Here is a 26,290-nt window from a genome sequence, read left to right as displayed (position 1 = left end):
GCAGATTTATTCAAGAGAATATAAATATGGAGTGAGGGAATGATGAATGGAGAAGCAGGGGAGGGCTGGAGGCAGAGCAGCAGGGCAGGCAGCGGGGCGATGGAGGCGGTGAAGCAACGACCAACGACGGAGAGATGAACGGGGCCTAGAGATCCTAGAGATCGGCAAGCTGAGTCCTAGAGCACAGAGAAACACGGGTAAATTTCCGCATAAAACACAACTAGAATTTCACAAGGCCTTGCATTAGTTACCACAGACGTTACAACAACGAACTGGTGTTAAAGAGAGTCACTGACTGTGAAGCCAATTTAAGTCTTGTGCTTGATGAGATAATGAAGAGCAGGTGTGTCACCTGCTGCAGCTGCCAGCTCCCCAGAACCGCCCCTGAGGAGAGAAAGAGTGAGAACTGATGCTTTAATGAAGGCAAAGGGTGGTCACACCAAATATTTATGTGATTTAGCTTTCTCTTCTGTTCATTCACTTTACTATTTGTTAATTGATTAAAATAAATTCTTAACACTTCTATTTTTGACATCATTCTTGCTTTGCAGCATTTTTTTCACACCTGCCTAAAACTTTTGCACAGTACCATATATCCTGCAAGTAAACTAGGCAAAAAAAGTTCTGCACCGCTTTTTCAGTCTATAATTTCTCCCCTTTATTTATACCCAATAGTGTTGTATCTTATACCATTGTAAAGCCTGATTCGTCCTCTTTCCAATGAGAACTTGTAAGGATCCGGCATTTCTGGAATGAGTGACACCGGTAATTGTGTGGGAAGCGACCAATTTTTTTTTGACAAAATCCCCTGCAATATTTTTTCAGTTGATCATTTCTCCCATTTAACAATACCGACTGGTGTTGTCTTTTATACCATTAGAAAGCCTGATTAGTCCCCTTTTCAATGAGAAATAAGTTGGTCAATCAATTGGTATGACCAACATGGCTAAACATGTCCCCTCCCCCCCTTTTTGAGGGGAGCAAAATCCTTTACAACGGTATAAGATACAACACTATTGGGTATAAATAAAGGGGAGAAATTATAGACTGAAAAGCGGTGCAGAACTTTTTTTGCCTAGTTTATATCAAGTCACATACTCTGTGTTTCTCAGCTTGTGTGAATGAGACTGCAGTAGTAGGCTATACTAGGTTTGTAAAAAATGAAAAAAAAGTGACAGAATAATCACAGCATTCCTGTTTTTCCTTTTATTTATCGGCACTGACCCTATTGTCACACTGAATATTTTTGGTGTTTTAAAATACATGTATTTTAATTAATTAAAATTATGACACTAGTATTTTATAGTTTATTTTGATACCTCTGATGAGGATGTATTTGTATTTTGTAACATGTTAGAAGCATCTTACCTGACCATACAGGCCAGGCTGAGTGTAAAACAAGAGCATAGTTGCAACATACAAGAGCATTGTTCAAATTATGTAATATTATAGATTTATGTAATATCAATTCCACCCTAGTGCTTTGTAACCTCTAAATGCATGGTGGATGAAGGTTATGTTTTTTCACCTCCATTTGTTTGTTTATTTGTCTGTTGAGGTAACTCAAAAAGTAACAGGTGGATTTGGATGAAAGTTCATGGAGGGTCTGTTACTACATACATCTGGAGTATCAAAGGCAAAAGGCAGCATTACCCAAATGGTCAAAATTCAGATTTTGGACAATATCTCCATTACCATAGAAAATCATTATAACTGTAACTTTTTCTGTCAACAGTGCTCTCATTAGACAAGAATGCAATTCAGTTACATTTTATATTTTTGGAGCTCTGTTTTTGGTAGCATGTGAAATACAACATACATCTTAATTAATAGCTCTTATAGTGTAAATTGAAGATCATGGTTCTTTTACCTCACTTTTTTCTCATCTGGAAGTGTTACTACAGTGTTTTTCTCTCACACTACAAAACACAGAGAACCTCCTCTGTGGATCGTTGAAAGGCAGCCTAGTAGATGTCGGAAATCGCTAACTGATGCAGAAGTAGATGAGACAGGATTAGGGGAAGTGAGCATACCATTTCTTCACAAAATAAGTCACACATTCAACTGGATTAACTCTAAGAGTAATCCAAAGGTGGGTTTTTCATTTAGTTAGCTCAAGGCAAAATTAAGCTTCTTACAAGAACTAAAACATATCTTTAAGGCAGGACTGTATGTGATTCATCTTTCCAGTGGTGTTTTTAGAGAACAATTTTGTTTAGAAAACACTCAGAATTTGATTTCTTCTATTACGTATGTGTCTGCCTGTCCCAAAAACTGAAAACATGTACATTTTCAGCTTTCTTTGCAGAAATGAGGGTAATCTCTTTTCATGCAACAAGGATTTTAATAGAATATAAAAATAGTAATTTTCATAGGTGTATGCTGCCCCTGTGTGGATGATGGTTAATACAGCAAGGCAGTTACATAATCAGTTGCATGCTAATAGAGTAAAGCAGCATTAAACCTTATTGTCTACACTTTATTGGTATTTGCATGATCACATGATTGTACAGGGAATCTGTAGATCTTTACAAAGTATTCATATTTTTCTAGGGGGTAGTACATTGCATTTTGGACACATTTTAACAAACCAGTCATTTTTATCCAAGGTAACACCTAGCAGATGTAAACTTATGACATCATTTGACGAGCAGGAGGGTATTTCAGGAACATACATATTCTGTATCTTCTGGTGGCAATGGTTAATTGAAAGCACTTCAAACTTATATTGAATTTAATATTCAAACCCAAGACGTCATTATTTAATGGCTCCAGTGTTCTATCAAACAGAAAATATCTAGATGTCTTGTGCATTGCTTTATACTCATTACTTTGTAATTCAGCAGGACATATTTGGCATGTTTGGAAAACTCAGGATCTCTACTAGAATTTAAAATAAATTTCTGTAGGTTTGAAAAAATCTCGGCCATGCAATAATGACAGACTCACCTGTGTGAGTGGGGCTGGTGATACAGAAACCCTGAACGTAACCCTTAACTCTTTTTAAGGGTTAGAACACACTTTTCATGGTTTCCCTCAAGTGTTGGGTTTCAGTTTTCCTGAATTGGAATATTTAATGCAAAACTATGCAGTATAGGAGCATACTGTGTACTAAGAAGAATAACATAACGTGGCAACAGCGTCAAAAAAGTGTGAGTTGGTGTGGGAAAAAATAGTTGACAAAGTCAGTGTTAAATTTCAACAAAGCATAGTCATTATGAGCTCCAGATTTATTTCATCTGTTTATATATTGCATGTTCTTTTCATTCGTAATGCAACTGGCAAAAAAAGCCCTTGCAGCAGCTTCATTCTATTAATTGTAGTCTCATGATCGGCAGAGGTTCATGGAATTTCACTCTAGCCAACAGGAAGAGGGCTGAAGCCCAGAAAATGTGTAGGGGGGCAGCACCACCACCTGTCACAGAGGCTGAAGACCTGGCCCTCAGTCAAAATTGGGGGTGACCCATGGTGAAGGCATCCTATAGGCTCCTTTCTGTGTGTTCTGTGTGTGTGTGTGTGTGTGTGTCAATATATCTATATCTATATATATATATACACTGCTCACAAAAAGTTAGGGTTATTTGGCTTTTGGGTGAAATTTATGGAAAATGTAAAAAGTTCACGCTACAGTGATATTATATCATGAAAGTAGGGCATTTAAGTAGAAGCATACACTGGTGATTTTCTCATCTCAAACAATTTCTTGTATTGAAACAAAAGCCAACAACAGTGGTGGGTATACCACAACAAAAAATGTCAATAACTTGTCATGTGCCCTTGAGCATCAATTACAGCTAGACAACGACGTCTCATGCATGATACGGCCTCGATGAGCTGGAGCATCAAACACCTGATGTGAATTTTGCCGTTAAACTCCTTGTTAGAGAACAGCAACCTGTGCAAAAAGTACTGAAACATTGAACAGTTGGACATGTGCATTCAAAAGTTTACAGAAGGTCACATTAAGTTCACCTGTAAAGGTTAGAATTTTAGGTTCATCCTGAAATTTCACCCGAAAGCCAAATATCCCTAACTTTTTGTGAGTAGTGTATATATATATATATATATATATATATACACATGTATTCACACACACACACACACACACACACACACACACTGATGTTGGACGAGAAGGCCTGGCTCACAGTCTCCACTCTAATTCATCCCAAAGGTGTTCTATCAGGTTGAGGTCAGGACTCTGTGCAGGCCAGTCAAGTTCTTCCACTGCAAACTTGCTCATCCATGTCTTTATGGACCTTGCTTTGTGCACTGGTGCACAGTCATGTTGGAACAGGAAGGGGCCAACTTATTTATTTATTTTATTTATTTATTTGTTTATTTGTCGGGGACAGTGCATATTGATGAACAGTATACTGTAAACATGCCGGAATTAGCTAGAAGGCTGGTTTTCATCCGTAGTCTCTGGCCAAATGTAAATTTGGCAGCCTTCAATAAAATAAAAACAGGTTTAAAATGATATCATTGCATGCAGTTATGATAAAAGTAGAGCACAGGTCGACATAGCGGCACAAACATGGCAAGGCAACAATTACAAAGCAGCCTAATTCACACAAACAAGCACAGACAGTGATATCAGCAAGAACAAACATGAGTAAAACAGACATGAGCAAAAACGATATGAGCACCAAAGCAATAATAACAGTAAAGTAAATCAAGCACAGAACTGTGCTAGCAGCAAAGCAAAAACAGACATTAGCAAAGGCTGACAAACAAAGCAGACACAATCAACAGGATAACTGTACCACCCATGCACGGTAGACACAACAAGGCAGATCCACAACAACACACATGACAACACTAAGACACACAGCATTCACATTAACAGAGGGGACAAGAAAAAGCTTGTACTAGAAATAAGCAAGCAGTTGTTAAGATATGAACAGAAGCAGCAATTGCAGTACTAATGTGTAGTTTGGTTTTTGATAAGCCATGTTTACAGCTGTTTTTTGAACAAATGGTATGTACTACTTTCTCTGATATGCCCTGGTACTGTATTCCAGTCCTGCAACACATTAACTGAAAATGCTGAGTGGCTAAAGGCACTTTTTCTGATGGGTATGACACAGTCTCCTCGAGTGGAGCCTCTGGTTGCCCGGTTAGTGCTTGACCTCTGTGTGATGAATGTTTGAAGTGGAGGCACTTCAAACAAACAAGGTGACAAGGGAAGAGCAGGAAAACAGAGGTAGGGATAAAATTACATGTCACAACATACAAAAATAGACAATACACAAGACTTGACCCAACACCAACCTATAAAGCAAAGACGCCCTAGACAAAGCATCTGCCAAGACATTATCTTGCCCTTTAATGTGGCGTATTTCCAAATCATAACCCTGCAAAAAGAGAGACTACCTGACCAGCCTCTGGTTTGGAGATTTCAGGGTGCCCAGGAACGTCAAAGGGTTGTGGTCTTGTTGTATAAACAACAAGAGGTGCCGCCCCCCCCACGTATACCTCAAAGTGCTGTAAGGCCAAAATGAGTGCCAATGCTTCTTTTTCTATAACTGAATAGTTGGCCTGATGACGGTTGAACTTTCAAGAAAAGAAGCAGACCGGTCTTAACACCCTCTCGTCCCCTCCCTGGAGCAGGACGGCACCGGCCCCGACCTGGCTGGCATCCACCTGTAACACAAACTGTTTGTCAAACTGGGGGGCAGCCAACACAGGACATGAACAGAGCAAAGATTTCACATTTTCAAAGGCCTGTTGGCACTCACTAGACCTAGCAACCTTACCCTGACCCACCACACGGCCCAAGTAAGTCACAGTCACCCTAGCAAACTCACATTTGGCCAGGTTCACTGTCAACTGTGCCTCAGCCAACCTCACAAACAACGCTCTTATTCTCTGCAAATGTGAATGCCATGTGTCACTGTATACTACCAAGTCATCTACATACACCGAACAGCCCTCTAACCCATGTACAACCTGGTTCATAAGCCGCTGAAAAGTGGCCGGGGCGTTCTTTAACCCAAACGGCATAACAGTATATGAATAGAGGCCTGAAGGGGTCACAAAAGCAGCAATCTCCCTTGCGCGCTCTGACAAGGGCACCTGCCAATAGCCCTTCAGGAGATCGAACGTGGACACAAATTTAGCAGCCCCCACTCTATCTATACAGTCATCCATGCGGGGCAAGGGAAATGAATCAGACTTGGTGACAGCATTAACCTTCCTCATGTCTGTGCAAAACCGCGGAGTGTTTTCCAGTTTTGGCACCAACACACAAGGCGACGCCCAGCTGGAGGCAGATAGAACAGCAATGTCATTTTTAAGCATATAATCAATCTCAGCATTCAAATGGTTAAGCTTTTCAGGACCCATGCGGTAAAACCGCTGTCTGATTGGCTGCGCTTCACCCACATCGATATCATGCTCATTCCAGGTGGTGTGGGACGGAACATCACCAAAAAGCTGCGGGAACTCCCCTATCAGCTCCACCAGCTCGACCCGCTGTACAGGAAGGTGCGACAACAAGGAATCCAGATTACACAAAGGGCTCTAGTTTCCCGGCGCAGCGCAGGGTGGCGCAGTGAGGCGAACCCCGCGCAGAGCTAGTTTCGACCAGCGAAACGCGAGAGGTGGACAGTTTGCAAGTTTCGCAGACTGAGGTGCGCTGAGATGGGAGTGGCGGCACAGCGGGGGGAGGTGCCGACAGATTCGGCTTGGCACAGTGACAGTTTCGTGCCAAAAGGCTTCGCCGAGGTGCGCCAAAAGCTCGCCATCTGAAACCAGGGGCCCTATCTTGCGCCAGACAGAATCAGGGATCAGTAGCCAATTCCTGTTCACAGTGGAATCTGGCATGTTGAACGTATACATGGAAGAACGTTTAGTGGTGTGTGCTGGCATTTCTGTGCCTTTCCAGTGACTAAAATTGGGATGACTATTTTGTTTGTAGAACATCACAAGATGGATTTTTACAGAGAGACTGCATTATTTGATAAAAGTAATAGACTTTCATACACTGGTGAGCACCTGCTTAAAATGATCATTGTTACTAAGTGAATGTAAGAGATAATCTACAAGTAAACTGACTTTTATTGAAAAATAATGAATGCTGTGAACCATGTCATGTCTACGTGCCTAAGGGCCCTATCTTGCGCCAGACTCCCTAAACCCGTTATTTGCGGATTTAGGGTTGCGCAAGAGGCGTTCCCCCGTAAAAGTTGTTATCTTGCGCACCTCCCGCTATCCGCAAAACACTTGCACTACCCGCTATATTATGCATAGGCGTGTTTTGGGCGTTACGCCAGTTAAACCAATCAGTGTGCCAGGTGCCATTGCCTTTAAGGGCAGGCTGTGCTATCCTAAATCCTAAGGATCCAGGACCAGGGGTAGTGGCAGCGGGTAGCAGGTGGCACAAGATAGGGCCCCAGGTCTACTTTCCATTATCCGGTAATCACCGGACTATGACTAGTAAAATCTGCCAAAGTCCGGTAATTTTTTAAATTGTAATTTTTAAATGTCCGGTGAAAATATTCCCTCTAAGCACAATTTTAATTTTATTAAAACAGCCAATTTCCACATAATTTAATTAATTAATTTATTTTTTTAAAAATAGCCTGCGTGATCCCTGTCTCCAGTGTACCAGAGAGAGAGAGAAAGAAAGGTTTTTCTCTGCAGAACCGGATCAAAACAGCGCAGCGAAGTCGCCTGGGGGAGAACAAGGTCACAAGACTGATGCGCATTGCAAGTTGTGGAGAGACACTTGAGACTTTGGATTTTAATTCAGCTGCTGAATTAAGTTTTTATTGCATCTATTTAATTTCAAGTTGGCAGCACGCCGCGTTATTAAAATGGTATGAGCCAGTTTTTTTTTTTTTGTTTGTTTTTTTGTTTGCAAATTGTAGTTGCAATTGTTTGCACATGTATGCAATGTTCATATTAAAAGAGCACAGGCTTGTTCAATATTTATTTATTTATTTTAGACTTTACGCACGTGAGTCAATTGACGGCACTCATTTTATTTGATATAGCCTACTTTTCAATAAAAGGATTACGCTATAAATTGACATGCCTTGATATCATTCTTATATAGCCTGCATATAATTTTAAGCTCAATAAATTCAGATAATATTTGACCGGAATTTCAAACATTTGGCCGGTAAATTGAAAACCTGTCGGCAAGCCCGGAGTGGCTAATCGAGAGGACTGGGACAATTCCCGGTGGGCCGGTCTGATGTTTGGGCCACGAGGGCCGGTGTTCACTTTTTTTAATTTTTTTTTTTTTGGGGCTGGTGTTCAGTCCAGTCATGGCAGTGGTTTGATCACGTATGCTGCTTACCGCTGTCCCTGGACCGCCTCCGCCTCCACTGGCAGTTTTTTTTTTTTTTTTTTGCAGATGCACCCTGACGTAACACGTCCGTACACTCGGTCAGTGGAAAGAGCAAGGGTGGCGCGGAGAAGGCAAGGATTAAAAAGAGGAAAGCTCTGGAAACAGACTCAGCCAAATGAGCTAAAATTGGCAACTTTTTCACTAAAACGAGCTCGCCGTTTGAAACAACAAATGAGGACGATGAAACGGGTAAGGCAAGAAGTTGAACTTTGCCTGCAAACCACCGTTCAAGTTAATTAATCATCAAGTCAATGAATTGTGTGGCGTTGTGACATATAACCAGTGGCGGTTCTGCCTATGTTGCCGCCCTAGGCTAGGCGAAAAAAACTGGCTTGCGCCCTTGCATATAATTTAAATAATAGTATGATGCAACGCCACATAACTGGGAAACTTTGTCTTGTAGCTCCTCAGAGTCACAAGCAAGATCCAGCGCCAAGCACCAGGCATGAGCCCACATGTCCAGAGTGGGCAGGTAGGATTGCTCATTGAGTGAATATTATTAGAATTAATATGATGAAGAGTATGGTGTAGACCTGCTCTATATGAAAAGTGTCCTGAGATGCTAGATGATTCAGCACTACATTAATGAAACTGACCTGAACTGATCAGAAGGCTTTGTAAAAAGGGGAGATTTGGGCTGAGAATTATGACAATTTTTAAAATGTGATTTGGTGTCAGAAGCAGAGCCAGGAGCCAGTAGTGATGAGGGGATTGCTCCTGTCAGTATGGAAGGAACAGGTGAGCTGTTGTAACAGAGTGTGTGAACAAGCAAGCATTAGTTCCAATACACCCACTTTCTATGCTCAAAAGATAGTAGTGACCCGTTATATTTTTTGATTTTAATAATAATAGGTTGTGATCTAAAGTGGGCCGGTCTGAGGCATGAAACTCCAGGGCTGAAAATGAGTCCCACTCTGGCCCTGCCTGTCGGTCACGTTGTTCGGTGCCATTTTTTTCTAACGGAAACCCTGATTCCACACAAATCGAAAATGTAAAATGCATCAGTTCCTTGCCAGACTCTGGGCGTTTAGAACAGCGAATGTAAAAGCTTTCATGAACCGGATTTTGTTTTAATCTCTAGTGTGTTGTTGCATCAGTAGCCTAAGTGATGGAGTCGAAAGTTTCAGAACAAACATGGAGGCTATTTATTTGAATATGGTGAGGATTATCCTTTGAGGTAAAAACATTCATTAAAAATGGGGGCTTCACAGTTAAATTTATATTTGCTCGTAAAAATCAATAACTTTAACAGACGGTGACAGAGCTGGAAAAAAAGAGAGGTAGGCAGGTAGGTCATGGAAAGACGGGAATGAGGAAGACGAATGTAAGGATAGATGCATGGATGGATGGATGGGTGGATAGATGGCAGGTAGCTCCAGCAACATTCCAGCAGCCAAGACTGGCCTCATTGTCCTGAGTGTGTGTTGCTGCTGCTCTCTTCCTCCGTGTCAATTGTGTAAACTTTCATTACGGCTTCGCAGCACATTTTACAGGTGAGGACAGGGGCTCATTTGATTGGTTAAATGTAAATCGGCTGTGTCAAACCCACTCTACGCCTTGTCTCCTCCCTTCACCCGGTAGGAGGAACGGCGGAGTACTTGCGCCACCGAGCACAGCGTGCCAAACTTGCAAAATCTGCCTGGCCACACCCAGTTGGCGAAGCGCATTTGCGCTACGTCTCCGCCTCGCCAGGTCTGCAAAACTAGAGCCCAAAGACTCAGAATTTTTCAACCTACCACTCAACAAACTGTCATCGGGTTCGGGAACGCCGTCTGATTCCTGCACCACACTGCAGGTGTCCACTGTGAGTGCAGGACTCGCGTTACCTTTTATGCGCTCACCATCCCCAGAGCGCTGATAATATGGTTTCAACATGTTCATGTGTACAGCTGAGATGACTTTCTTTGACCTGAGTCGCAACACGATAGTTCAAATCAGAGACCTTCTCAGACACAGTGTATGGGCCAGTGAATTTAGCCTGGAATGGCGACGTGACCAGCAGTGTCAGTGCGAGGACCTGGTCCCCAGGACTGAACTCATGGTGCACCTTACCACGGTCATACTGGGCCTTCATTTTCATCTGAGCCTGCCCCAGCTTTTCTCGCGCCGACAGACCTGCCCGAAACAACCTGTGCTGAAAGCCTTTAACAAAATCAATCAGGTTTCGGGGTGCCTCGGTAGGAACCAACCCACCTTTCAGCGCTGCCAACGGCCCGTGCACCGAGTGCCCAAAGACCAACTCATTCAGACTGAAGCCCATGCTCTCCTGCACGGCTTCTCGCGCTGCCAACATCAACTATGGGAGACCATCCTTCCAGTCTCGGTCCAGCTCCGTACAGTAAGTGCGCAGCAAGGACTTAAGCGTCTGATGGAAGCACTCCAATGCCCCCTGGCTTTGCGCATGATATGGAGCGGACTGGTTGTGGTTCACCCCCAGCATTTTCAACACTTGAGCAAACATATGTGAGCAGAAATTAGACCCCCAATCACTCTGTATGATCTTGGGTATCCCAAACACTGAAATAAACTGTGAAAGTGCTTTAACCACAGCCCTAGTTGTGATGGAACGAAGTGGATAAGCCACCGGGTAGCGGGTACATTGACACATTACATTTAACAAATACTTACGACCCGACTTGGCACTAAGCAACGGGCCCACACAGTCTATAATCAGATACTCGAAAGGCTCACTCACCACAGAAATCGGCTGCAACAGTGCTGGCTTTATGCGCTGGTTGGGCTTCCCCGTCAGCTGGCACACATGACATGTCTTAATATACACAGCCACATCTTTCTTGGCCCGCAGCCAGAAAAAGTGTTTGAGCACATATAGATAGGTTTTACGCGCTCTAAAGTGACCACATTCATCATGTGCAGTTCTCAAAACTTGGGAAAGAAAATCCTGAGGCATCACCACCTGAAACACAGGTGCCCCCACAACATCCTCATCACAAGGCAACCATTTACGCACCAAGAGCCCCTCCTGAACAAAATAGCCCTGCGCTACATCGCCAACCTGGTGACGCGGCACAACCTGATCCCACAATGAGGACAATGAAACATCAGATTTTTGCGCCTTAATCCACTCGTCTCTTGACACCAATGGAGGCAAGTCAGGCAGCATAACTGGTTCCACTGAGGCCGCAGCCTCCCATGGCACAGACGCACCTTTACCCTGAGCGCGCATCACGGCACAAACAGGAAAAACCTCCAGCACCGAACTGTCAGATGCCACTTCTAACGGCTCGGACACCACCACAGGTGGTGGGGGACCACTGGGCCAAACATGACCACCACAGATGTCATTGCCCAAAATCATTGACAATCCCGGCAAAGGCAACTCGGGCCGCACACCCACAGAAAACACACCTTTAGCCAAGTCACAATCCAACATTACATCATGGCGGGGCACTGGGATAAAGCCGAGTTCCATTCCCTTCATCACAATAAAATCTCCAGACTGCGTAGCAGCAGAAAAAGGAAGCGCCAACTGCACATTAAAAGAATGTCGGGCCCCCGTGTCACGCAACACTCTAATACCAACACATTCAGCACTGCCCACCAAGGACACCTGCGCATCTATGATGAAAGACTCAAACCCAGACCTGTCACTGGCACCAACCTCCACCACCTCTTCCTCCTGCGCACTTGCGCACAACATCGCCAGAGCTAGGGAAGGCGCAGCGTTTTTACGCCTTAACAAAGGACATTGGTCCTTCCAGTGACCCTCCCCACGGCAGAAACTGCACAGGTTCGAACGCCCTGGGCGCACCGAGGCTGCCGCGCCCCAGGCCAGACCTGATTTAGAAAAACGGCCGTGCGTAAAACTGCTGTCATCACCTACTCGCTCGCGCACCCCAGCAAAACCAGCCCTGTGCGTCAGCAAGAAATCATCCGCCAATTTGGCCGCTCTAAGCGCAGTAGCTGGCCCTCTTTCATTCAAGTAGGCGGCTACACACTGAGGAGCAACGTTTTTAAACTGCTCCATGATAATTAATTGGCACAGCCCATCAAATGCATTTACCTTTTCCGCTGTGCACCAGCGGTGAAAATGAGTGGTCAAATTGCACACAGATTCCACATTTGTCTGCTTATCGGACTTCACCCAATGTCTAAACCTCTGGCGATATGCCTCTGGGACGAGTTCATATGCCTTTAGGACGGCCAACTTAACTGTTTCATAGGTCAGACTCTCCTGTGCGCACACAGCCAAGTACGCCTCCTGCGCCTTGCCAGTGAGGATGCACTGCAGGAGGAGGACCTTGTCTCCATCTGGCCACTGCCTGGCCTCTGACATGCGCTCAGACAACATGAAAAAAGTGTCGGGCTCTCGCTCATTAAACTTAGGCACAAGGCGCAGACTCATGGTCAGGTCTCTGCCTTCATGCGCAGCCACAGACCCCAACTCATTTGACGCGTCAGACATGCTACTATTGCGGTCCAAAACCCTCAGCTTTGTCCGCTTCAGCTCCAATTGTAGCTGCAACAACTCTCTCCGTTGCTCAAACGAGAGCTCCCCAACCTGTCCCACAGACACAAAGGCTGACTCTGACCTCACCGCAGCCGCCGGCTCAGCAGCAGACTCTTTCTGCAACACACCTTTCTCAAACAATATCAACAACACAAACACTTGTAATTCATCCTTAAGCATTCCCTCTTGCAACACAATATCATAGTGCTCAGCAATTTCGACCAGCTGATCCTTCTTACACGGGTCCAAAAACACAGGATCTGACTAACCTCAACCCTGGTCTTCATGCAGTTCTGCAGCAGGTCGATTAAGCACGAAACCAGCGGGATCACCACAGGTGAGCCCCCGGAGTGCCCCCGAGAAGGCTGCTTGTGCAACCAACACTTACCACTCCCCACAGCACTACAAAAAAAGAAAAACAAAAAACAAAACAAAACAAAACACAATCCCAAAGGAGAGAGTGCCCTGAAGCCTAACGGGAACCTCCAGAAAATGCGCACCTATAGCGTGTCACCTACCCCGACCAGTATACTACCACATAAATCTAAACAACATAACTTATCCCGGACGAGCCCCCATTTGTCAGAGCTGGCTCAGATCTCTGACAAACAAAACGCTAGAGGGAATGTTACCGGCAATATTTATTTAACAAACGCAGACACTAACAACCAATGATAACAACAAACAACCTATATCTGTAATATAAGAGGTCAGCAGTGTATGCAGGTGCATGGCTGTATGTGTGGGTGTTGGATGCAGGCTAAGACAAAGAGGGACAACAGGTGAGCTGCAGGGCCAGGCTGGGAATGGATAGCAGAGACCGAACTGGTGGACTCCACAGGGTTTTAGAGAGGCACCCCGCCCCCTTGGAGATGCACACCGGAGGCCCATAATCTAATCACGCTCTGTGGAAAAGAGAGGGGAGAGGGCGAGCGAGACACCGCACACACAACCCCACCCACTTGGGGTTGTCATTGTATTGTTTTCTGAAGGCCCAAACATGGTCGACCATGAAACCTGTGTAATTTTTTTTTCCATTTTTGAGGGGCTGGCATGCCTACCAGTTAGGATGTATGACAGATATTTTTGTATATTCTGAGAGTTCAGAATATACCTATGTGATGTAGTTCCTGAGATATCGACACCTGAAAATGGAGGAAAAATAAGGATGGGTGAAAATCGCACCAAAATCGGCACATACCCCCCTCACTAAATTGGCCATATCTCAAAAAGTCTCCATCTAAGCAAATTAAAATTTTACAATGTGCCTATTGGATGGATAAATAAGGAACAACTGGTGAATTTTTCAGAATTTTTTGAGACCCAAGTGCGTGGGCCATTTGTTGAAATGACATGGAATGACCCATAATCAATCTGTCTTTATTAACAGGCTATGTACCACACTCCTGTAAAATAGCTGTGATTAAACCTCTTCTTTAAAAAAATATACCCCAGGTCTAGGTGTTTTAGCTAACTACAGACTGATTTTTAATCTTCTGTTTCTCTCCAAGGTCCTTGAGAAACTAGTTTATTTGAGGACTTTAAATCAGGATTTAGAGCACACTACAGCACAGAGACAGCACTGGTGAAACTTAATAATGACCTCCTTATTGCTTTGGACAACTGAGATCTAACAGGACTATTTATCCTGTTAGATCTTAGTGCTGCATTTGACACTGTTGACCATTTGAATCCTCTATGCAACAGAAGTTCCACATAGTGTCCCACAAGGTTCTATGCTTGGACCTTTACTACTCATCTTGTATATGCTCCTTTTAGGCAATATTATCAGGAAACACTCCAGAAATTTTGATTGTTATGCAGATGATAATTATATCTATCAGTGAAGCCAGATGAAATCAGGCATTTAGCTAAACTTCAAGCATGTCTTCAAGACATAAAGAGATGGATGACCTGTAATTTTCTACTACTAAATTCAAAACTTAAGTTATTGTAAGAGGCCCTAAACACCTTAGAAATGCATTATGTAATCATACAGTTACATACAGTACATACAGTTATGCACTGGCCTCCACCACCACTAGGAGTTATTTTTGACCAGGATATGTTATTTAACTCCCACATTAAACAAACTTATAAGTCTGCCTTTTTTTCAGCTACGCATTATTGCAAAAAATCTGGCACTTCCTTTCTCAAAAAGATGCAGAGAAACTAGTCCAGTGTTACATCTAGGCTGGATTACTGCAATTCCTTACTCTCAGGCTGCCCCAACAAGTCTCTGAAGACTCTCCAGTTGATTCAGGATGCGCTTGCACATGTATTGACTGGAACTAGGAAGAGAGATATTACTCCCATATTAACTTCTCTGCATTGGCTCCCTGCAAAAAACATAGTAGAATTTAAAATCCTCCTCATTTACAAAGCCCTTAATGGTCAGGCACCATCTTATCTTAATGAGCTCATAGTGTTCATAGTGCCCCACTAGAGTATTGCACTCCCAAAATGCAGGCTTATGTGTGGTTCCTAGAGTATCCAAAGTACAATGAGAGCAGAGGATCCAGCTATCAGGCTCATCTTCTGTGAAACAATCTTCCAATTTGTGTCCAAGAAAAAGACACCCTTTCTTTGTTTAAGAGTAGGCTTAAACCCTTCATTCTTGACAAAGTTTATAATTAGGACTGTCTCATGGTTATGCTGCTAATTTCACTAACTGGAAACAAAAGTTGCAGGTTTCCGTTAACCCTGGGTTTACAAACTCTGGTTTATTAGTAATCTTGCTTTCTGAAATACCTCCACAATATATCACACTAACATCTTTACAAAACAGAACAACTGTATCAGAGATGCAAAGCCAAAATGTTAATGGGTTAAATAATCAAATTAAGAGGAAGAAGATTCTTTTTTAGTTGAAAAAAGCTAAAGGAGATGTGCTTTTCCTTCAAGAAACCCATTTTAAGAAAACAGAACATGAAAAGTTAGTTAAAATGACTAAGGGACTAATTTACTCCAGTTCATATGGATCCAAAAGGAGGGGAATAGCTATAATTATTCAACCACACATAGCCTTTGAAGAGGAAAATTATATTGTTGATAAAGAGGGTAGGTTCATTTTATTGGTTGGCAAAATAGATTCAATAACAATCTCTCTCTTCCAAAAAAAAAAGAATTTACATATTACTCAGGCAGATTCTCAATTTATAATAGATTAGATTATTTCTTTATGTTTAAAAAGATGTAGTGTTAATTGAAACCTGCATAATAGGTACAAGGGACTTATCAGATCATGTTACAGTGACCATAAATATAAATTTTAATGTAAAGGAAGGAGAAAAAATATGGAAGCTAAATAACTCTACTCTTCAAGATAAAATATTTGTGGAAAAGATAAATAATATACTTAAGGAATATATAGAGATAAATGACACAGGGGAAACTAATCCAATCATATTATGGGAAGGAGCTAAAGCTTTAAAAAAGGCAAAAACAGAAGACACTTGAACAACAAATACAATTTTTGGAAGAAAAATTTAAAAATACAAATGAACTAGAGTTTAAAAATAAATTAAAAAAAGAAATATAAAGAGTTGGATAGGATCCGCACGGGGGAAGTAGAAAAGCTAATGACATATACAAAACAGACATATTATGATGGAGGGCCAAATTCATTAAAACTTCTTGCATATAGACTTAAAAAAGCAGAGTAAGAAAGCTTACATTACAAAATTAAAGACAGAAGGCAGTTCAGTAATAGCAACAGAAAAGGACAAAATAGCTGAAGAATTTGCAAAATATTATGAAAAGCTCTACAAAGATGATGCAAGCGATATAGACTTGTGAAAAAATGAAAACATTTTTACAGAAACTTAATCAACAACAGGTAACGGAAGAAAAATGAAGGGTTGATTAAAGAAATTACAGAAAATGAGGTATTACAACAGATAAAGCAATTAAAAATAGGGAAAACACCAGGAGATGATGGATACACCAATGAATTTTACAAAGTATTCAAAAAACAGTTAACACTGCTACTCCAATGGGCCTATAATTTTGCTTTAAACTCTGGAACATGAGCAACTACTTGGAACTCATCTATAATAACTGTGATCCATAAAGAAGGTAAAGATGCCACAGAATGCTCTTCATATAGACCAATATCACTATTGAACACTGATCATAAAATAATAACTTCTTATAACTAATTATAGCCAATAGACTAAAGGACATCATCCCTGATAAAATAGACAGTGATCAGTGTGGTTTCATAGCAGGTAGACTGTTGTCAGACAACATTAGAAGGACTTGATTATGCACAGAAAAATGATATAAATATGTTACTTTTGACATTAGACGCAGAAAAAGCCTTTGACCGGGTGTTGTGGCCAATTATGTTTCAGATTTTAAATAGTTTTGGTTTTCATGAAAAATTTAGCTTGTGGCTTGAAGGAATGTACAAAAATCCAATATCCAGAGTAAAGGTCAAGGGCACACTGTCAAGAAAATTTTTAATTTGTAAAGGGACACAACAAGGAGACCCTTTCTCACTCATTATATTTGCACTTTGTATAGAAGCACTCGCAGAAAGTATAAGGAAAAATGACAACTTAAAGGCATAGGTATAAAAGAACAACATAAATTGGCACTATATGCAGATGATGTAATCATTTATCTAACATCCCTGGATCAGTCTCTACCAAACCTAATGGAAACAATCTCAGATTATAGCAAATATGCAGGCTATAAACTAAATGAAAATAAATGTTAAGTATTAACAGTTGGAAAACAGATATCACAGAGATAAAACAGTACAACTCAAAGAACTTATAAAAAAAAAAAAACATAAAGAAAATTAAATATCTGGGAATTCATCTGACTGTAGACATTAACACGCTATATATACATAATTATCAAGTTTTGGAAAATAAATTGAAACAAGACCTCAACAGGTGAAAAACCATACCAGAATCAATATTTAATAGAGTAGAAATGGTGAAAATGATGGTCCTCCCACAATTTTGTTCTTTTTTCAAACTTTACGAATACCCATCCCACACAGTAGTTTTAAAAGATTACAGTGCTCTCAAATTTTATTTAGAATTACAAAAGAAAAAGGAAAAAACTTAGTCTCCTTACTCAAGTGAAAAAGAAGGGTAGGCTTTACTTTACTTTCACGCAACTCAAATAGACACAATAATAAAATGGATGAATAATGGAGTAACAGATAAATGGAAATTAATAGAAAAACAATCAACATCAATATCAATTGGAACAATACCCTACTTAGGGTTAAAAGAAATGCAAAAATATAACAGAAGTAATAGATGTGTTGAAAACACACTAATAAATTGGAGACACATTCGATCAATGTATAAACTAGACAGAGGGCTCTAGTTTCCCGGCGCAGCGCGGGGTGGCGCAGTGAGGCGAACCCCGCGCAGAGCTAGTTTCGACCGGCGAAACGGGAGAGGCGGACAGTGTCCAAGTTTCGCAGACGGACTTGCACCGAGATGGGAGTGGCGGCGCAGCGGGGGGAGGTGTCAACAGATTCAACTTGGCGCAGTGACAGTTTTGTGCCAAAAGGCTTCGCCGAGGTGCGCCAAAAGCTCGCCATCTGAAACCACGTCTACTTTCCGCGCAAGGCGGAGCGGAGCCGGCGCAGTGGAAGTTTGGCTGGCTGGCACACATCACCAAAACCTCACAATCAGCACAAACAGTGCCAATCTCCTTTGATCTGACATCAGCTGTGACGGGACAGTTGATATGATATCAGCACATGTATGTGCTGATTGTGATCGTAGCATTGAATAGTGTTTTTTGTCGGTATTTATTGCATTGTTCATGTGCCTGACATTCTGGAAGCCTGCCTGTGAGGTTTTGGTGACATGTCCGCACTGCTCGCCGGTCTCCGCTCCGCGCCGGTCTCCTGGGCTCCGCTCCGCCTGCGGCAGTAGACCTCCATGTCAGCTGTGTAAACTTTCATTACGCCTTCACGCAGCGCATTTTAAAGGCGAGGACAGGGGCTCATTTGATTGGTTAAATGTGAATCGGCTGTGTCAAACCCACTCCACGCCTTCTCTCCTCCCTTGCGCCGGTAGGAGGGACGGTGGAGTACTTGTGCCACCGAGCATGGCGTGCCAAACTTGGAAAATCTGCCTGGCCACACCCAGTTGGCGAAGCGCATCTGCACTACGCCCCCGCCTCACCAGGTCTGCGAAACTAGAGCCCAGAGAATGCATATATTTGAGAGAGATGGCGAATGACCCAAACTTTTTACCTAATAAAATAGATAAACTACTAGAACAATGGGCAGGCAAAGGGTTACAAATATATGCACAGATGGTAGGATAGACTCATTTGAAACATTAGCAACTAAATTTAAGTTAGATAATAATAATTTCTTTAAATATTTACAAATCAGGAACTACCTCATAAAATGGCAGGGAGATAATCAGGATGAGAGAATACATGAATTATTTGAATTTATAAACAAAAACACAAATAGTGACAAAAGTAAAATCTCAAAATTATATAAAATCCTACAGGAAATACAGGAACATGGATAACACAAAAGAAAGATGGGAAACAGAACTGGCTATAACAATTTCAGAAGAGGAATGGACAGAATCATATAAAATAATCTTTAAAACAACACAGTCCAAATACTGGAAAGAATTGCGTGCAAGATAAATATGAGATTCTTTGTAACACCAAAACTCAAATCCAAATACAGTGTTTTAGGTAGTGCTGAATCTTGGAGGAAATTTAATGAACAGGAAGCCAATCATGCACATATATATATTTTTTTTATTTCTGTCCAGTGTTGAAAGAATTTTGAGGTGTAATTCAGAGGAGAATCACAAGCATATATAATTTAAAGAAATTATTACAACCGTAAAATATCCTATTAGGCATCATCCCAGGAGAGATTAAGAAGGAAGGAGATAAATATCTGTATTCAATAATATGTATAGCAGCATTAAAACAAATTACGTGAAACTGGCTAAATGTGAAACCACCATCTGTTAAGTCTTGGGAAAAAACAATTGAAGAGATCAAGGAAATGGAAAGAATAACTTATAAATTGAGAAATAGAGAGGAGGAATTCAAAAGAAACTGGAGTAAATGGGTCATGGAAATAGAAGGAGTGGATTAGTAAAACAGTAAAACTGTAAAGTCATGAGTACTGCAAGATTACAACTGAAACCCCCCAACCTGGGTATTGTTATTGTTTCTTTTCTTTTCTGTACTGTTGTTTTTTGCATTTTTGTTTTGTCTTGAAGGTGCACTGTAAAAATGTATAAATATAGCAGGATGAATGACATAATTGATGAAAGCAATAATTGATGATGTGAAAACTTGCAATAAAATAAAATTTAAAAAAAGATGCAAAGCCAAAGAAAACTGAACAAATGATGCCCTGCGCTCACTAATCCAGGTACATTCAAATGATGTCTGGCAAACTGGAGCCTTAATCAGGATTAACTTCACACTGACCAAAGACAAGTAGCATTCTGTGTTGGAGAATGAAGAAAAAAGGAGAAACATAACTGTAACACTACAAGACATTCTCTGGGCTGTTGTGCAAGAGCACAGCAATGATATAGATTCTCAAAATCTGTAAAACTTGTAGCATCAAAGGCAGGCAGAGTATGAGCTTTCTGCTTCACTAAATACACTAAACACAGACATCCCATAACGTTTTCCTTTTGTCATTTTCCTGTTTTGTCCATTTATAGTTGTAGTTGTAGTTGTCTTTTTTTTTTTTTTTAGTCTTTTCAATTTCAATTCCAGGTAGCATTAAAAAGGTTTTAGAGTCTTTGGCTTTCTGAAATCTGCAGATGCCATGATTATGAGCCTAAATAAATCTATGTCTGTCTCTCTTCTTGTTTTCTCTGTCTTTGTCTGTCTGTCAGGATCTTGATGGGGTGGACATCATGCTGGGGGTTTGCTCCAGTGGTCTGATGGTTTACAAGGACAAACTGAGGATCAATCGTTTCCCATGGCCCAAGGTCCTAAAAGTTTCATACAAACGCAGCAGCTTTTTCATCAAAATAAGGCCATCAGAGGTACATAGTGGTTCTTGTGAACAAACAGATTCACAAACATGATTCATATGTAAATTTTGTGATCGTAGAGGTAGTCTTTGAGCAAGATACTTGATAGAGCAAAGACAGTTTGCAAACTGCAGTCTCTTGGCAAACTGCATAGCAACCATAGAAGGAAATCAAATCACCGCAAAGACCAAAAAAATTACAAAAAGAAAAAAAACAAACCTTACTACTATACTACTATACTACTATACTATAATACTATAAAAAGTTGAATAATCCAAAATAATCATAACTCAGTGTTCCAAAACTGTGACACCTTCAGGATCTCACAGTTATTCTCAATTTCAAGACGTTTTTTTTTTTTTTTTTTTTTTTTTTTTTAACTTTGGCCACCTGCTGCCAAAAAGTGGACAATGCAGTAAGTGGACAGCATTTTTCTGCTCTCACCCCCAGGTGAGGATTTGAGTGGAATCTGTGTGAGATGCCTATCTATGCCAGTTGACAAAGTTTCTGATGCTTGATGACACAATCACTTTGATTGTGTCTTGGTTATGATTATGATTATGATTGGTTTAACGCTAACTTATGGTCAGGTGGGATAGGCCCTGACTTCAGTAAATAGTCACTGATAGACATGGCCAGATCCACTGATGGCTTTTGGACAGTCCAGGCCAACAGGATTACATAAAGAGCAGTAAGTGGAAAGGTGGGGATTTGTTGTATTAGTTAATAACAAATGGTGCAATCCTGGTCACATTATGATTGAGGAATGTATTTGCTGCCTGGACACTGAACCTTTAGCTGTGGGGCTCCGGCCATGTCATTTACCCAGAGAAATTTGACATGCTGTTGTGGTAGCTGTTTACATTCCTCCTCTGCCAACCTAACGTCGGTGTGTAACGTCTTCCATAGCTAGACTCTGGACTTCACACCCGAGTGCCTTCATTTCAATATTGGGTCACTGACCCATTTTCCCCTTAGGAATCAGTGAAGGATTTCTGATTCTGATTCTGATTGCAGTGTGATTCATGGGGTTGTGCGACCAGGCTAGATGATTCTGCAGTAAATGTATGATATCCTCCTCCATGTTATCATTCAAAAATTAAATGCGATTTTTAACAAATGAAGGCCAGCATATAGGCAATAGAGTTTGGCTGTGACAATCCTAACTCTGTTCTTCATATTTTTTCAATAGTTGGAACAGTATGAGAGTGCAATTGGCTTCAAACTACCCAATTACAAGGCATCCAAGAAGCTGTGGAAAGTGTGTGTTGAACATCATACCTTTTTCAGGTAAGCTGTCACGATTGTTAAGTCCCTCGGTTACTGTCCACTTACACCAGTTGTTGTGTGTTGCAGTTCAGAGCCATGTCATGTTGCTGTGGTTAAATATCTGAAGCTCCTGGTTTGTTATCCAGGCTGACATCCACTGAGGTGGCCACCACTCCCAGGAAGTTCCTGGCATTGGGCTCTAAGTTTCGCTACAGTGGCCGGACCCAGGCCCAGACACGCCAGGCCAGCTCTTTAATAGACAGACCGGCCCCTCTTTTCCAGCGCTCATCCAGCAAGAGGAATTCACGGAGCCTGGATGGAGGTATATCACTGTATAGTGTGTCTGCTGTAAGTGTGTGTGTGTGTGTGTGTTTATTAGGTCCTCCCTGGCCACCTAGAATTGGCTGACAATCATGTTTTTTTTTTTTTTTTTTTTTTTTTTTAAGGAAAGGGCATTTTTAATGCCATACAAGATTTTCCTGATCCATGAGATGAGGGAAATGTATCTTTCCTTTTCAGTAGGATTAGACAATGAGCAATAGTGTACAAAGATGCCAAGAAGACACACTAAAACTTATTCAAAGGGTAGAAATCAGAGAGTTCCAAAAAGAGTATTAATAAAGTGCAGGTCTGTTTTGTCACTTTGAGGATCTCTGAAAGTATCTTAAGCAGCAAGGTCCAGTGGTTTGTTAGCTTGGAGCAGTTTCAGAATGTATGTAGATATAGGATTTACTATGATTATATGCTGGATCTATGTCTGTGAGTCTATCTCACAACATATGATTTGCATGGATTGGTGATTGAAATGAGAGCCCATGCCATCTATAATGGCGCCGCACCTGCTTCCATATTCTAAGTGTTGTTTTCACCAAACTGTTTTTGGTGAATGGGGAATGCCATCTTAGGCCAAAGATGTGTGGACTAATGCTGACAGTGAGGAGCGGGCACAAGAATTTGCTTCAAGATTACATCAGCTGAAATATAATATGGTAAAGTCATACCACCTAGTTCCTCGGGTATTGTAAATAAGTTATTCCATTATTTACTATTCTGATTCTATTATTATTCTTAAACTTGAGTGACATTGAGATACATTTGTGAAAAGAATAAAGTCAAGCAGAGGAATTATTCTCTGAGCTACCACGAAAGGCAGCAAGGGAGACAACCCAAGGTATAGTTCCCTCTTGATTTGATATCTTACTTACAGTATGATATCATCTGCACAGAGTGATACACATAGGTCTTACCTGTCCTTCAGTAAAACCATAGTAACATGACATGTTTATAATAATAATAATAATAATTATTATTATTATTGTTGTTGTTGTTGTCGTTGTTGTTGCAGTTGCAGCAGCTTTTAACTGTGGCATTAGTTCCAGAATCAAATATTTTTGTTGATTTTAACTAAAGAGACCAAGGAAATGGTTGCGACTTTTGCTGTCTGGTAGATTTTTCCAAGGAAAAATCCTGTGGCTCACAGTAAGTTATGAATTTCAAGCTTAGTAATTTGTTTAGAGGAATAGAAGAGCTTGGTAGTCTGCATGACCAGGAATAGCCAACATGGCTGAACAGGCAAAGGGTTTTTTTTTCTTGCCCTCTATGACATTTAAGTCATGGGGTGTGCTGTTTTGTCTGTTTGTTTTATACTTGTGGGTCTCTAACACCCCTTGAGACTGTAAACAGCGATAAGAGGCTCTAAAATTTGAACAAAGAGTGCCACCTACAGAAATTCAAACAGAAAATTCAAGGAGAAGCATCACAGCACTGGACACACTGTCTGATTGCAGATTGCTAAAGCAAGCATCACAGTAATGACCCCTTATCACCAAAGATAAACTATATGGACAAAAGTATTGGGCCACACCTCTTAATCATTGAATTCAGTTGTTTCATTCAATCCCATTGCCACAATCAAGCACCTAGCCATGCAGGGTGCCTTTATAAACATTTGTGAAAGAATAGCTTGTTCTAAAGAGCTTGCTGAATCTGAGCATGATACTGAAATAGTAATGTAATGGGATACCACCATTCCAACAAGACAGTACGTGAAATTTCTTCCCTCCTAGATGTTCCACCATCAGCTGTAAGTGGCATTATTGCAAAGTGGAATCACAGGAACTCAGCCATGAAGTGTCAGACCATGTAAAGTTACAAAGTGGGGTTGCAGAGTGCTGAGGCGCATAGTTTGTAACAATGGCTAACGCTGCTGACTCAATAACAGCAGAGCAGAGTCCCAAACCTCATCTGGCATTAACATCAGCACAAAAATGTGTGCGTGGAGCTTCATGGCATGGGTTTCCATGGCTGAGCAGCTGTATTCAAGCCTTACATTACCAAGCACAATGTCAAGCCTCAGATGGAATGGTATAAAGCATGCTACTGCTAGACTCTGGAGCAGTGAAAATGTGTCCTGTGGAGTGACAAATCATGCCTCTCTATCTGGCAGTCTGATGGATGAGCCTTGGTTTGGTGAATGCCAGGAGAATGTTATCTGCCTAACTGCATTGTGTCAACTGTAAAGTTTGGTAGAGGAGGGATAATGTTGTGGGCTTGTTTTTCTGGGATTGGCCTAAGCCCTTTAGTTAAAGTGAGGAGAAATCTTAATGCTTCAGTTAACCAAGACATTTTGGACAATTCTATGCTTCCAACTTTGTGGGAACAGTTTGGGGAAGGTCCCTTTCTGTCCCAGCATGACTGTGGCCCAGTGCACAAAGAAAGGTCCATAAAGGCATGGTTGGTTAAATTTGGTGTGGAAGAAGTTGACTGGCCCTCACAGAGCCCTGACCTCAGCCCTATCTAACACCTGTGGGATGAACTAGAATGCAGATTGTGAGCAAAGCCCTCTCGTCCAACATCAGTTTCTGAGCTCACAAATGCTCTTCTGGATGAATGGGCAAAAATTCCCACAGACATACTTACAGCTGCAAAGGGTGGACCAACTCCATATTAATGCCTATGCATTTAGAATTGGATGTCATGAAAGCTCCTGTAGGTGTGTAGGTGTTGTGTATGTGGTCCAGTACTTTTGTCCATATAATATATAGGGTTGTTGTTAAAATATTACACTGAAAGAGGTTGAAATTTAATTACTGCTGTTGTGGACAGTGCCTACATGCTTCATGTGCATTGTCACATTGACCTTGATTGCAAAAAGACCAAATAAGAATTTATTTTCTATGACGTCTTAGGTATTTTGGCACTAGTGACAAATTTTGCTTTTATTTTTTACTTCTGTGATTATGGATGTTCTACAGTATTTCAGTGCCACATGGTGTAAGAGCCATGACTTTAAAATCTAAATTGCCATACCAAATGAAAATCTGTTTAAAGATTGCAGGACGCGTTTACTATTTTACTATGTGATCTCAGAGATGTTGGCTCTCAACTTAAACTAATATGAATGGGTTAAATCTTGTGTCCTATAAATGTCCATGGTTTAAATCATCCTATCAAGAGGTGGAGGGTGAATATAAAAAAGTGAACAAGGTGTGGGTAAATCAAATCAAAAAAAGGGGTGTAGCTATGTTGATTAATAAATCTCTACCATTCTCAGAAGAGAAAGTGATAAAGGATAAGAAAAGCAGATAAAGAAGAAGAAAGATGATAAAGCGTCAACTTCATTTTTCCCAGTAATTCCTTCAGTAGGTCAGGTGAGGGAGAGTTTATGTATTTTATGACCTGCTAATTGTGAAATGTAGTCTGTTATGTCTGACATTCTCTCGTTAACTTGCTTTTTGTTGTAAGATGTACAGTGCATGAAATTATTTGACCTCTCAAGTATGACTTACAGTGCATTCAGAAAGTATTCAGACTCCCTTCATTTTTTTCACTTTTGTTTATATTGTAGCCTGATGCTACAGTCATTTAAATTCATTTTTTCTCTCATTAATGTACACTAAGTACCCTATAATGACAAAGTGAAAACAGAATTTTAGAAATTTTTACAAATTTATTAAAAAGGAAAAACTGAAATATCACATTTCCATAAGTACACTATATTGCCAAAAGTATTCACTCATCTATCCAAATCATTGAATTCAGGTGTTCCAATCACTTCCATGACCACAGGTGTATAAAATCAAGCACCTAGGCATGCAGACTACTTCTACAAACATTTGTGAAAGAATCGGTCGCTCTCAGGAGCTCAGTGAATTCCAGCATGGTGCTGTAATAGTAATG

At 41.1% G+C, this 26,290-nt stretch overlaps 1 protein-coding gene across 4 annotated transcripts in view; it reads left to right on the top strand.

The window, feature by feature from the left end:
• epb41a (erythrocyte membrane protein band 4.1a) overlaps positions 1-26,290 on the top strand; it is a 121,148-nt gene that overhangs the window by 39,252 nt on the left and 55,606 nt on the right. For all 4 annotated transcript variants that reach the window (XM_030063849.1, XM_030063848.1, XM_030063847.1 and 1 more), the window contains exons 9-11: positions 20,702-20,854; positions 22,035-22,132; positions 22,258-22,433. In XM_030063849.1, coding sequence (XP_029919709.1) covers positions 20,702-20,854; positions 22,035-22,132; positions 22,258-22,433 — 427 coding nt within the window. The remainder of the gene's footprint in view (positions 1-20,701; positions 20,855-22,034; positions 22,133-22,257; positions 22,434-26,290) is intronic.

The sequence above is a fragment of the Myripristis murdjan genome, chromosome 11 (assembly GCF_902150065.1).
Source record: "Myripristis murdjan chromosome 11, fMyrMur1.1, whole genome shotgun sequence".
Taxonomy (NCBI): Eukaryota; Metazoa; Chordata; class Actinopteri; order Holocentriformes; family Holocentridae; genus Myripristis; species Myripristis murdjan.
Note: the sequence above shows the minus strand (reverse complement) of the source record. Positions and strands in the feature narration are given on the sequence as shown.